Source organism: Cynoglossus semilaevis, chromosome 15 (genome assembly GCF_000523025.1).
Source record: "Cynoglossus semilaevis isolate Cse_v1.0 chromosome 15, Cse_v1.0, whole genome shotgun sequence".
Lineage (NCBI taxonomy): Eukaryota > Metazoa > Chordata > Actinopteri > Pleuronectiformes > Cynoglossidae > Cynoglossus > Cynoglossus semilaevis.
The window spans coordinates 12,059,345-12,072,235 of NC_024321.1; the positions used below are offsets into that span (position 1 = coordinate 12,059,345).

Genomic DNA, 12,891 nt, shown 5'->3' on the forward strand with positions numbered 1-12,891 from the left:
TCTTCCTCTTATTTTCACAGCAACAGATCAACACAGTCGAAGAGACATTAAAAGTGTTTGCTTTATAGAAAGTACAGAAACCGTACAAAGACAAATGCTTTTCACTGTGCACAGAGATGCAGCTCTGGACTGCATCTCTGTGCACATCTCAGGACTGGAGATGTTGGGAGAACGTAGCTGTGCTGCTTCATTTGGGATAAATCTCTCTGTCGCAAACAACAGGGAGTGAGTTAGCACCAGAGAGAGCACGAGACGCACTGAAGACACGCGTCACTCTCACCTCAATTATTAACCATTCTCTACCATCACACTGTTGTCGATACTGAAAACCTGCAGCCGCTTGTGTTGAAGAGTTGAAGCTGCTGTCGGTTCAAATACTTCAACTCTGTCTGTGTTTAATTTAAAAAGTCTAATCACATTTTATCAATTTAATTACTCAGGATTAATGTTAGCGCTGCAGTGTGCAACTTCAGTTTGTTTCTGTTGTATTTAATGCTCCAAAGACCTAATAGTGCTTTTCCAGCCGTCACTTTAAATCAGACACAACTAACTACTTCAACCTGACACACTAGGACTTTACAGACCTTCCCGCTTTGGTGATTGAGCAGCATGTTCTGTTTGTTTCTGCTCAGGCTCAGGGTAATGTAGTGCACTCTAACCAACTTTTTGTCAGATTTGTCCACCTGCCACAGATGTTTCTTCTGGTTTCTTTACTAACTGCAAAACATAAAATCATTTGGTTGGATGTGTGACTAAACATATGCTCACATGCACAGGCTTAAAGGCATTGATTTTAAAGCCTTAAAAATTTAAAAGATTTTTGCTGTCTGCTGCATCCTCTCCTAAGATAACAACTCTAAATGAAGGTTTTAAATTTTTTTCCACTAAATTTAACAAGCACGCAATGAAGCTTTTTGTGCTTCTTTCTGCTATCTATCACTGTCCAGTACAGAGTTTTTAGGGTTTCAGGTATTTGAAAGAAGTGAAAACACAAAAAAGCTCTTGGTTATTTGGTGAAAAAGAATTCTGAATTAGTGTAGAGTCAAAAATGAGGTTGTTGCTCAATACAAAACTGAAGCGCCCAGACCTAACCCCTTAAAACCAAACCCCGAGCCAGCTTTTGAATTGAACATTGAATCTCATAATTTCAATCCAACAATAATTTCTGATAAATTTCAGCCAAAAACAATACTGAATTTAAAATGATTTAATTAAAAATAACTATACTGTGATTTTTGTCTTCCAATTTTCTATCACAAATTCAACCTTGGGCAGCCTCATTTCTCCCGTTCCTTCAACAGATCTTATTGAATACCGCAGACGGCATGCTGTTTATGAGACTCCAACACAATCAATGACGTACAATACTTCAGCAGGCTAAAAATGAGGAGGATTGACAGGAAATCAAATGTGTTTGTATTAAGAGCAGGTTGTGTTTTAATACTCTTTAGACTAATTTACAAAACACAGAATCTTTCTTGGAACAATAAGCTCTGAAATAAGAACCCTGCCTTGAACCCAGTGAAAATATCTTATCATTGGTGACAGACGACAATGCAGAGGGTCAATAATGAACTGCTGACTGCACAGGTCAGTGGTGTGAGGTAAGAACATCTGAGGTCTGATATGGCAATAAAAGATCCAGTTAAAGAAAATTTGCTGATAACAAGTTAAGACATTTCCTCGTTTCACGGAACATTTGTTTTCTGTAGCACACATAAAGAACAGCTTATTCTTGAGGAACAGTCCTCCTCAGGGTTAGAAAGAGACAATTCAAAGCACCGGAATGACCCAACAGTGGTCATTTTATTTAGAATTTCATGTATCAAATTGTTCAACAGAAAAAGAAGAAAACCCTCCGTACCCCATGTGAAAACCCTGAAATTGAATTTGTGTTATTTCCCCTCAAAAAGACTCCTGTGAAGTGAACACAACAGAACATTAACCACTCAACAAAAGAATCCCACATCTCACTGTTCTTGTGCAGGGAATTACTTGACATAAATGTCATTATGTTCTCAAAGCCACTTGCCGTTAACACTGTGCACCTCTGAACACTTGCAACTATGATCGAATGAGACGCGCCACAGTCCTGGTGAAATGTTCTCAGCGGACTGTGACATCGCTGAGCATCTGCATTAAACTGGTTCAGCTTGTTGTTGTTTTTTTTACCGTTTTTTCACAAAGGTCAAGCTATTTTCCTGAGGGCGAGAAGAAATCAATTTTTAGAAAAAATTAATTTGAATAGATGTTGGAGACAGACGACGGAGGCTGTGGACACGATGATTTGTATGTTTAATAATGATATATATATATTTATATATATATATATATAAATAAAAAAATTCGATTTACATACATTGAGATGGTGTTGGGAAATGTCAGTGGCTAAAGACAGAAATATATATATGGTTGTTTTTAGGCTAGAAATGCATCAGGAAAATAGCAGCACTGTGAAATACCTTAAGCTCACTCATAAGCACGAGTGCTCGTTAACAAAATTGGCAAACCAATGGCTGTACATGGTTTGTTGTGTAGAAGTAGTAGATTGAAAATAAACTGCAAGTTAGTGTTTTATCTACAAACCAAAAAAAAAAAAATTAACTGAAAACCAAGGACACCAAAGACTTAAACTAAATCCTAAATGCTACACAAGCAAAATGTGGTCAGTGCTCGTCCAGTGACTCGCTAGAAGGAATCCAGTACCGTGTGATCGTGTCTCGCATCTGGCTGAACGTATTTTTAAAGCCATCGGCCCAGCCAGTTTCCTGCCGGTCATAGTTACAAAAATTCAGAGGTGCGAGACTAAGCACAGAGAATGTGTTGTGGCCATCGTGTCCAAAGCGCAGCAGGGAATATGGTCGAGGCTCAACACCACGTCAGCAATGTAACACACACATACAGATGGGGGCGCGCACACACACAGGCACAAAACACTCACTAATGACAAAGGATTCGAATTTCATACATTGAGATGGTGTTGGGAAATGTCAGTGGCTAAAGACAGAAATATATATATGGTTGTTTTTAGGCTAGAAATGCATCAGGAAAATAGCAGCACTGTGAAATACCTTAAGCTCACTCATAAGCACGAGTGCTCGTTAACAAAATTGGCAAACCAATGGCTGTACATGGTTTGTTGTGTAGAAGTAGTAGATTGAAAATAAACTGCAAGTTAGTGTTTTATCTACAAACCAAAAAAAAAAAAATTAACTGAAAACCAAGGACACCAAAGACTTAAACTAAATCCTAAATGCTACACAAGCAAAATGTGGTCAGTGCTCGTCCAGTGACTCGCTAGAAGGAATCCAGTACCGTGTGATCGTGTCTCGCATCTGGCTGAACGTATTTTTAAAGCCATCGGCCCAGCCAGTTTCCTGCCGGTCATAGTTACAAAAATTCAGAGGTGCGAGACTAAGCACAGAGAATGTGTTGTGGCCATCGTGTCCAAAGCGCAGCAGGGAATATGGTCGAGGCTCAACACCACGTCAGCAATGTAACACACACATACAGATGGGGGCGCACACACACAGGCACACAAACACTCCCATATACCCATATACATGCACACAAAACACTCACTAATGACAAAGGATCTGTGTTTTGTCCTGATTGGACAACATAAAGATGTTTTATATATTTCCATACTGATAGTGAGTCTGTCTTAAAAAAATCCTTTGGACACTTTTTGTCCAACATATAGATACTAGCACTTCCGGGATCCAGACTTTTTAAAAAAATTTAACAGTCTAAAGTCTCTCTCTTCTCTCTCTTCTCTCTCTCTCCTTTTCATGACATTTTATGTACAATATCAGTATATAGAACATAAATAACTAGACAAAAGTTTCTTTTTGTAGCCTATTCACAATTGACAATCATCAAGAACCCATTCGGAAATTAGACAACGGCAAAAAGGAAAAATAAAGAAAAAGAGTTTGATTTTGAATTGACGCCTGTTCTGTTACATCTTTCCGTAAACTTTCTGTGCAGCCAAGACATGGTGTGAAGTGTATGATGATGAAAATTAAAGGTTAAAAGGTCAGGGAAATGTAGCGTACAGCATGTTGTTATGGCGGGTGCTTTATAAAAAGATTTTTTCTCTTCTCTCAGTCACCGTCACAGGAAAAACAAAATCTGCACAGAAGCTCAAAAAGACGGTCACTGGATTCCCGACATCTTGTTCGCGTGTAAACAAAGCACCAGTAGTGTCTTAAGTTCCATGTGTCTCTTCTGTACAAAAGTATAAATATATCATATCTCAATTTTTTTTTCTTTTCATTTTTTTTTTTTTTTGTTTGTTTTTCTTTTGGCTCTGTTCACATATCTAGGATGTACCAGTAAAAAGAAATGAGAAAAAAAAAACTGATGTTTGTTGTTTGTTCCTAAAAACACACCAGTATTGCAGGATCTGTGCTGGAGTTTTTTGTCGTTGTGTTTGTTCTCCATTCTGAAAATCTCCCGATTTGCTGGTTTATGCTGATGTTTTTTTTTTTGTTTTGTTTTGGGTTTTTTTTTTACAAAGTTGGGTGTTTGCTTGGTGTTGATCGTTGATCGTCTTTGCATAAATAAAAACATACAAACAATAACGTTGTTTTCCGGCACAGTCTGCAGCCACCTGACAAAAAAAATAGAGAAAAATAGAAAAGAAAAAAACAACTATTGTGTCCATTTTAGCTACAGCAGATCCATCTTGGGTCTGTAATGGAGCAGGAGGGGAGATTTCTGGAAAGACAAAAACAAATAAACCTGAGCAAAAGCAGGGTTACGTGAATGGAAATCCCTTAAACTGTATTTTCCAAAACTCCTTACCTACAAGGTGAGTAGATGTAGCAAATCTAAATGAGATAATAGAAACCCTTTGCCTTACATCCATGTGTGTATTTGTCTTGTCATGGAAATGAACAAGCAGCGGGAAACACGACGGCATTTCACCTCTTATCCAAGAGGACTGAAGAAGCCTCTGGGATGAGAGGTGAAACGTCTTCAAAAAAGAACAAAAAAAAAAACTACTTTGCCCAGTTGCCATCGATGTGACTATTTTTGAATGTTTTATGTAGTTGAGAATTTCTTGACGTTTGTAACTTTTATTTAATATTCAACACTGCATTATATTTGAATTGTGTGACATTTGCACAGTAAACACCTGCTTAAATCTCTACATTTTATTTAATTTGTAGTTACTCCATTAATAACACAATAAATCACTTGAAAATTAACACTTTTAGAGATTTTGGTGTTGAAAATAAGTATCAGTGGAGAAGAAAGTAGAGAATCTGTTTTAATGCATCATATAATGCGAGTTATTTTTTTTAAAGTACTGCAACATGTACTCATTGTTACCACGTGTAGAAATAAATTACCTTAAATCGCCATCTCGTCACAACCACAAATTTCAACGTGTGGTCCTTGCCTAAGATTTCTTCGTTGCATAAAATGTCCAGCTGCAACAGAGAGAAAGAGAAAAAAGACGGCTGATCAATTTCTGACGTGAGGGAGTTTGAACTGCCTCACACTGAGAAATGAGACTCAATTTCCCTGAGAGGAGGTGAACAACATGACAAACTCCATCTCCAGGCCACATGACGCCTGGTTACCAGCTCCATTCATCTTACCGGTGTGATGCACCACCCATCCTCTCTGCCCCTCAGCTCACATTCTTCAATCTGAGTTATAACAGCTCTGTTTCAGACAGAGGAAGTTGGAGAGCACTTATTTTTGACGTGGAGTGGTCCCTGGTGCCTGAGCAGCAGCAGCAGCAGCAGCAGCAGCAGCAGCAGCACAGACAGTAGAACACAAAGTTCAGTAGTAAACACAGGGGCCTGCTCCTCCCATTCACCTCTCCTCCTGTGAAGTCAACATTGATATTCTGCTGAGCAGCATCTGCATCTGCTAATCAATACAGTGAGGCATAAGATAAAAGGAATCCAACACCGTCACAGCGCCACCTGCTGCCCGACACTGCAGGACCGTTTCTTGGACAAAGAGTGATACCAGCTCACAATTTACAGAAAAAGACAGAAATGCTGTGATTTTATTCTGTGGGGAAAAAAAGAGAATCACTGCAGGCATTTGTGTCGAAATAAAAAGATGTTGGAAAGATGAGGGGAATAATCGTATCTATCATCGTTCTCCATTTCTTTACAAAACAAATCCTCCCAAGAATGCAAGCGCAAAATAAAAATAAATGTCTCATAGTGTAACATGATGAATGATCTAGTCTTTTTTCCAGTAGAAAACACAAAGAAAAGGTGAAAACTGATGGATTTGACTTTAGGGACAGATTATAAAGTTAAATCAAGTCTGATCTAATGCAATCTTTGGATCTAATTTTAATTGAAGCTGTTTCTCAAGCGACATAGAAACAAATATATTAAATAACAGGAAATATGAATTGTTTAAAATTAGCTACCTATGCTGTGGTCACATATTTCTAATCATAAGATTGAGAGAAATAGATAAAAGACATAGTTAAAGTAAAAAAAAATCTAGTTTGAATTCCAAAACAACTGTGTTTTTCTGGAAGACTGACACAACTTAAGTGTATGAAAAAGATTAAATAAAGTTTTAACATTTGTTCACTCCAATAACCAATCGAAATAAGAGAACAGTAGTGTTCAGTTATTTTTACAATTTGGCATATTCCACCACCTTGTTTGTTCATGTTTACAGTTCCTGCTACATTTTTTACCTGAGTGACTGATGACAGCCGTGTATTTGGGGGCAGCGTGGTCCTGTGTGTCTATAGCATACTTTACTTTGACAAAACCACTCACTGAAACACTCTGAGCGAAATGGTTTCAAGCAGCAGTGTTTGACAGTCAACAGACTCTACAACAACGCCTGGCAGGGAGGAGACGAATGACACGGCTGATGATGTAATACAGTCAACCCGCTGTCACAGAAAAAAAACAGGCATCTGTGAAAATTATTCATAGCATTTTGAAAAAATCCATCTGTCAAATTATCGCCCACCAGCCGTCTTGCTGTTCTTAAAGAGGACAGGGAGATAATAATAGCAATCTAAGTCTATCATATATCATGAGCTCCTTATATCTACCAAACATTTTCAAGCAAATAGTTTAGTATCAGTTGTGCAGTGCCTCTAGTGCTATAAGTTGTGCAACCTAAGAAGACGAAAGCTTTCTCTGCACAGTTGGAGCGTGTTGTTGTCTGTACCTCATTAAATGATGTCAGGTTAAGCTTTTTGGCGATGAACTTCTTGAGGTGAAGGACTGTGGCTTGTGCCGAGCAGCGGATCCACTTGCGTTTGAGACCTCGAAGTTTGCTGCTGTTGCACTCCAAGCAGATGCTGACCTGTCCGAAAAGTTGAGACTGTGAGAAACTGCAGCAGCTTAATAAGTACAAAAACCTACCAGGGATATTTTTTTTATATTTGAAATACAACAGGTACAAATGTAATACAAACAAACATGCAATTTGGTGGTGTACTGGACAGTAAAGGACCAAGGACAGAAATATATTCTTACCATTTCCAAAGACAAACTTGATTCTGTTTCAATTACATTAGTCCTGAAAAATACCTGCGTTTTTAGGCATTTTTTATTTTTTAGGCCAAATATGTATACTATTTTTCTTACTTTGCTGCAACTCACGTCCACATGGACAGCCTAGCAGAGTGCTATCGTGTATTTATTATGAATGCAGGATCCATGATTATAAAATATATTTTTGGCAGCTGGCTAATTCAACATGACACTGGTGCTGATGTTTCCTGTCTGCAACTATAGCACATCTCACTAAACCAGCACTGTCTGTTTGTCTTTGGCTTATTTGCCCAAGCCCTAGCTTTTTTCACCCCTGAGAGGACACGGTAGGTGGTTTTGGCAGTGGACGGTTGCAGGAGTCAGAAAGCATTAACTCCACTGAGCCTTTTCCTCTCTTTCTGAAACAGGAAGGACTAACATTGCCCTCTGGTTTCTGCCTTAACTTGGCAAAGCTGTGCATTCTCACATCACAAATGGCAGCGCTCTAATGTATCTGCTTTTCCAGTCGAGCTGACAATCAAGGTTACCCTCATAATGTGAAATAAAAGTCTCAAAGGTAATCTGGACTCCACAGCGGCGGCTCTGCAGCAGACTGCAAAGCAGCTTACTTACAGAGCAGTACATTAACAACCTCTGTATGGAGCTAAAGCTGTACACAATCTGAGTTGTGACGGATACAACAGGGAGCCATATTAAGAAAACATCACAAAGGCCTTTGTGGTGTTGCACAGAGAACACCTAACACTGTTTCACAGACTCATTACCCAGGCCTGTATGCTAGGAGAAAAGTCATTTTCTCCCTCTCTCAGATGGGAGATTGGACTTTCTTTTTCATGTGTGACTTGACACATTAACAAATGTATTTCCTGAATTCTGAAAGACCCGGATTTGGCATTTTTGTCTTTTTTTGGAAGCCCACAAATTGCTGTCAGTTACATCTTCAAAATCCAAAAAAAATTCAAAATTTGTTTCAACTCCAGTCTAAATAATTATATTACAATATAATTCTCTGAACTCTGAACTGTCTTTGTGATTTACTGATGATGTAGAGTTTTGTGTTAAACTGTGGCTGTTGTCTCAATCTCTGTTCTGCCTTTATGCTGTTACTGCTTACGTGCGCTGTCCGTGGTGCTGGTTTCACACCCCAGGGTTTTATCTCTGAAAAGGTCGCACAGAATGCAGCAGGAAGTGTTCTGCCATCAGCCAGGCATGCAGTCGGATGGATTTTACATATTCGATCACACAATTAATGTGGTTTTAAAGGCAGCAGTGGGTAGCTGGCGTGCCTCTAGTTATTTTGTTAGTCGTATAGATATAGTCATTAAGACATTAATCTATATATTTGATACTCTTTTATCTATCTATCTATATTTCTATAATCCATTTCTTAAGTCAATATTAATTAGAGGTCTGCATTGACTGTAAGGGTGACATTCCAACATTGCCTCTAAAGGAGCAACATGATTATTTACGTATTAAGTATAGAGAGTAAATAATTTATTTTAATACCTCATTCTAATCCAGTGGTTCCCAAAATTGGGGATGGTTCCCCTCCAGGGCCCACATATTGCATGAGGCACCACAGGATAAATTCACTTTAATTCTAATATTAACTTTAGTTTTGGCATCAGTAATGCACTGATTTATAACTTAACACTTTTTAAAAAATTTAAATAGCAGAGCAGAGCATAGTCCTCTCTACAGAAGAGGGGCACGAAAAGTTGGGAACCACTGTTCTAATTCATTCTTCATCTGTCCTCTGTTATCTCTGTGAGCTGACAAGTATTCAGTTCACAGAGGCAGTGGCATTAGCTATTCCAAACACATTCTGCAATGCTGCAGTGTCTTTAAAGGGCAGGGTCTTTGCCCTCATCACGGCAACCGGCATTCACCACATCGCAGTACGAAGCTGCAACATCGAAAAAATACACTTTGTCCTCCAGCCTTGAAAACATCTATTAAGCCATGAGGACAATTGTCTGCCTGCTATGTGACAATAAGGAGAGACACATTGTGTTCCTGGCACCGGCTGTCCAGTACACAATCACAGCTCTCTGCATTATTGATATCATATTGTAGGGCTGGACAACGCGAATACAATTGAAATCACAAAAAAGGACCATTTCCATTTTGAAAGCCTGCAGTGGACAGTGGTGGTGTGGAGTCTGCCACATAATGGATCTCAGAGAAAAATGTTAAAAGAAAAATCAGGGACAAAAAAAAATCCTGCAATTGCAATTTGGTCTGGTGAATTATATGGAGGGTGCTTCAAACAAAGAGATAAATAAAGACCAGGATTTTAAAGTAAAATTATTCTTAAAACATCCATCAAAATCTGCAGTGTTCATGGTGTATCCTTTAAATAATGCAGCCAATTTACTTTGCTTCTCTCAATAATTATGAAAGGGAAACCTAATTTGCAATTGCATTGATCAAGAGGTGATTACCCTCAAAACATATTTTCTCACGTACTATACCAAGTTTTATTTCTTTTTGATAACAAGATAAAGACGGCGACCATATTTGTACAACAGTATCCAAAAGAGGGAAACACGAAGCAGTATTAACCTGCTCGTCACTGCGATGATAGTCGTTGTCCTCTTCTGGTTTCTCCTCCCCTGCCTCCTTATGGGCTGTGTCTTCCGATTTTGTATCACCTGTTTAAAAAAAGAGAGAGAGACAACTTTTGAGCTCCTGAGTTTGTGGTTGTGAAGAATACAACTGTGCATTCCAAAACACACACACTTTTTTAGACTTTTTTAGACTTGTGTAACTCATTAAAATTCAAATGGCTTGTTCCACTTGTCAAATTTGTGGTATTTGTTTCTCCACAGAGCCTCGTGTACAGACAGCCAACAAACTTTTTTGCAGCTGTTCCTAGATAGTTCAGAGCTGGTACATTTCTTCAGAGTTTTTCGTGTTGCCTGTGATACTGAGTAATGATTTTTATTACTGTTATGAAACAAGATTATCAAAGTCCTCGTTGCAGCACAGTGACAGACTGGCTGCATCAGAGAGGTGTTGCTATTACACTCTCACCTTTATAAACACAGTAGTTATGTAAAATGTATTGACGTGTGCGTGCGTGCGTGCGTGCATGTGCGTGTGTGTGTGAAGGAAAGTACTGCTCACTTTGCAGAATGTGTGTTTTTATTCTCCGTCCTCTGTGGCCACTTCCTTAGAACCTACTGTCAATAATCCTGCAGGGAATTACTGGGAAAGGTCTGAGCTTGTTCTGGTGTCTGTGCAGTGATTGTCTCCAGAGTGGGCTCCTGCTGATTGCTTATCAAGAGGGTCTTGCTCGACTATGACCACTAGGATTTGTAAAGTGACACCCGGAGAGTTGTGTTTGATTTTCAGATGCCAGAATGGGTAAAAGGCACAAATTCTTAGGTTTTCAGTTCATCGACTTCATTTTGTTGAATGATTGTTTTTAGAATGATTGATATCTGACCGGTGGCAGACCACGATACACAGATGGTTGTGATGTAGCATTAACGAGGCAGGGTTTTTTTTTTTTAAGAATTTAGATGAACTGCCATATCATTTGTGCAGTAAAAGCTAAGGAAAGCAGACACTTTGAAGAAAATTAGACTGTTTTAATGGATACCAAAGTTTTGCTGCAAATTTACTGGTTTGCATTTTTTGTATATACTGTATATATATAAACCCTGAAACATTTCCCCAAAGCTGATAAGTAAATGCATCTTTTTAAAACTTATGAGTCATCATAGTTGCAATATATTTTACTGCTTGCATAAGAAAAATGTTATCTTTCTTTCATTGAATTAACAATGCTGAGGAAATTGTGTCGAATTGCTTCCACAAAATAAATCACAGAAGAAATGATGGCGCTGTTTCAAACTGTTTAATATATGTTCCTACTTCAGTTAAGATCTCACATCAAGCTGAGACAACCGAGCAAATCACAAAATATCGGGGAAGCAGTTAAATAGTTGAATATAAAGTGTTGTAGTGTTATAGCTTTCTCTGAGTGGATTTATATGGTGAAATCTAGTGATTCTAGTAGGGAGTAAGTTCGACAGACATTGAACTACAGTATGTAGCTTTGGAGTATTTAACAGACATACAATTTAAACTTAATGTTGTGATAAGCTCATAATACACTCTCATTGAACCAGATCATATTCTACTGCCTATTAACTTAACTGCTAATGTAAAACCATTGACTTAACAGTACTGGAAATGGGCTTAATAGAAAATCAATACAACATGAAGGAATAATAATAAAGGAAAATTAATGAGTTCATCACTTTTATAATGCTTTAGTATGATACATGAAAATAGAAAAAAAAAAGTAGGAAAGGAAAGTGAACCACTTGTCACTGTGACACAGCACACCACTGCACACAACCAAATGTGACCTCTATTTTCAAACCTGAAGCCTTCCGGACCCAAGTCTGCTTCTTTAACCACCAAGCCACCAATGCTGCTAAAAATGGTTGTGGTGCGAATGTGTTTAAAGTATGAACAAGACTGTGAGAATGTCCATGTACGTGTGTGTGTGTGTGTGTGTGTGTGTATGTGGCTAAACCTGAGTTGTAGTGATGAGGCACAGGAAGCCAGAGGAGCATTTTCATTTCCATTTAAGCCTTAATTACCAAAATCAGCGCAGAGGGATTAAGTGAGCGATTAGGGCCTGCCAGCACGACAGCCCTCTCTGGGCACACTTTCACACAACACCCTCGCAAGAGAAGTGGTTTGGAAAAGCTGTTTTACACAACAAGCAGACCAGGGACTCATTCTTACTGGTTAAATTACCTTCATCTGCACTGGCTAATGGCAGCTGCTGTTACTGTGTGGTCATGCTGCTAATGGTACTTGTTAAAAAGTTTGAGGCTTCATTTCTTGTGGAAAACAATGAGAAAAACAACCAATGACTGGAAACGTCACACCGTGGAATCCAAAGACAATGAGTCTCAATGAGTAACTGATAATATGAAGGACTCACTCGCTGGTTAAATCTGACTAGTAATTAAGCAGTTTGATAGACTTTAGTTTAAATGTACTACTTTTGGGTTGTATTTTTTATGTGTCAAACGATTACAATGTTTAATTGCTGTTAGTCTAAGGTTGTCCAGTGGTAACTTATGATTATGACACATATTTAATCTTTTTTAAATGTAGCTCAATTATATTTTTCAAGATTTTAATAATCATATAAACACGGAAATTTACAAAGATGTATAAGTTACTACATTTAAATTCCTAAATGTCTGTTTATGGTTATTGCTAATAATCCAAAATTGGAGCGTGGGGGATTTGGGACACAGACAAAAAACAATAAGTGAATTTTTGGAACTACAATAAAAACAGCACAAAAAAGTAATTGTCATAAAATGCCATCTAGAAAGGGTTTAATGTT

At 38.2% G+C, this 12,891-nt stretch overlaps 1 protein-coding gene across 1 annotated transcript in view; it reads right to left on the bottom strand.

The window, feature by feature from the left end:
• Nucleotides 1-4,236: 4,236 nt before the first annotated feature.
• The window catches only part of pcgf3 (polycomb group ring finger 3), a 29,148-nt gene continuing 20,493 nt past the window's right edge, over nucleotides 4,237-12,891 (bottom strand). Inside the window, exons 7-10 of the mRNA XM_008327178.3 lie at nucleotides 10,074-10,162; nucleotides 7,177-7,314; nucleotides 5,361-5,441; nucleotides 4,237-4,722 (exon numbers count right to left, since the gene is read on the bottom strand). Of these exons, the coding sequence (XP_008325400.1) occupies nucleotides 4,675-4,722; nucleotides 5,361-5,441; nucleotides 7,177-7,314; nucleotides 10,074-10,162 (356 nt within the window). The 3' untranslated portion in view covers nucleotides 4,237-4,674. The remainder of the gene's footprint in view (nucleotides 4,723-5,360; nucleotides 5,442-7,176; nucleotides 7,315-10,073; nucleotides 10,163-12,891) is intronic.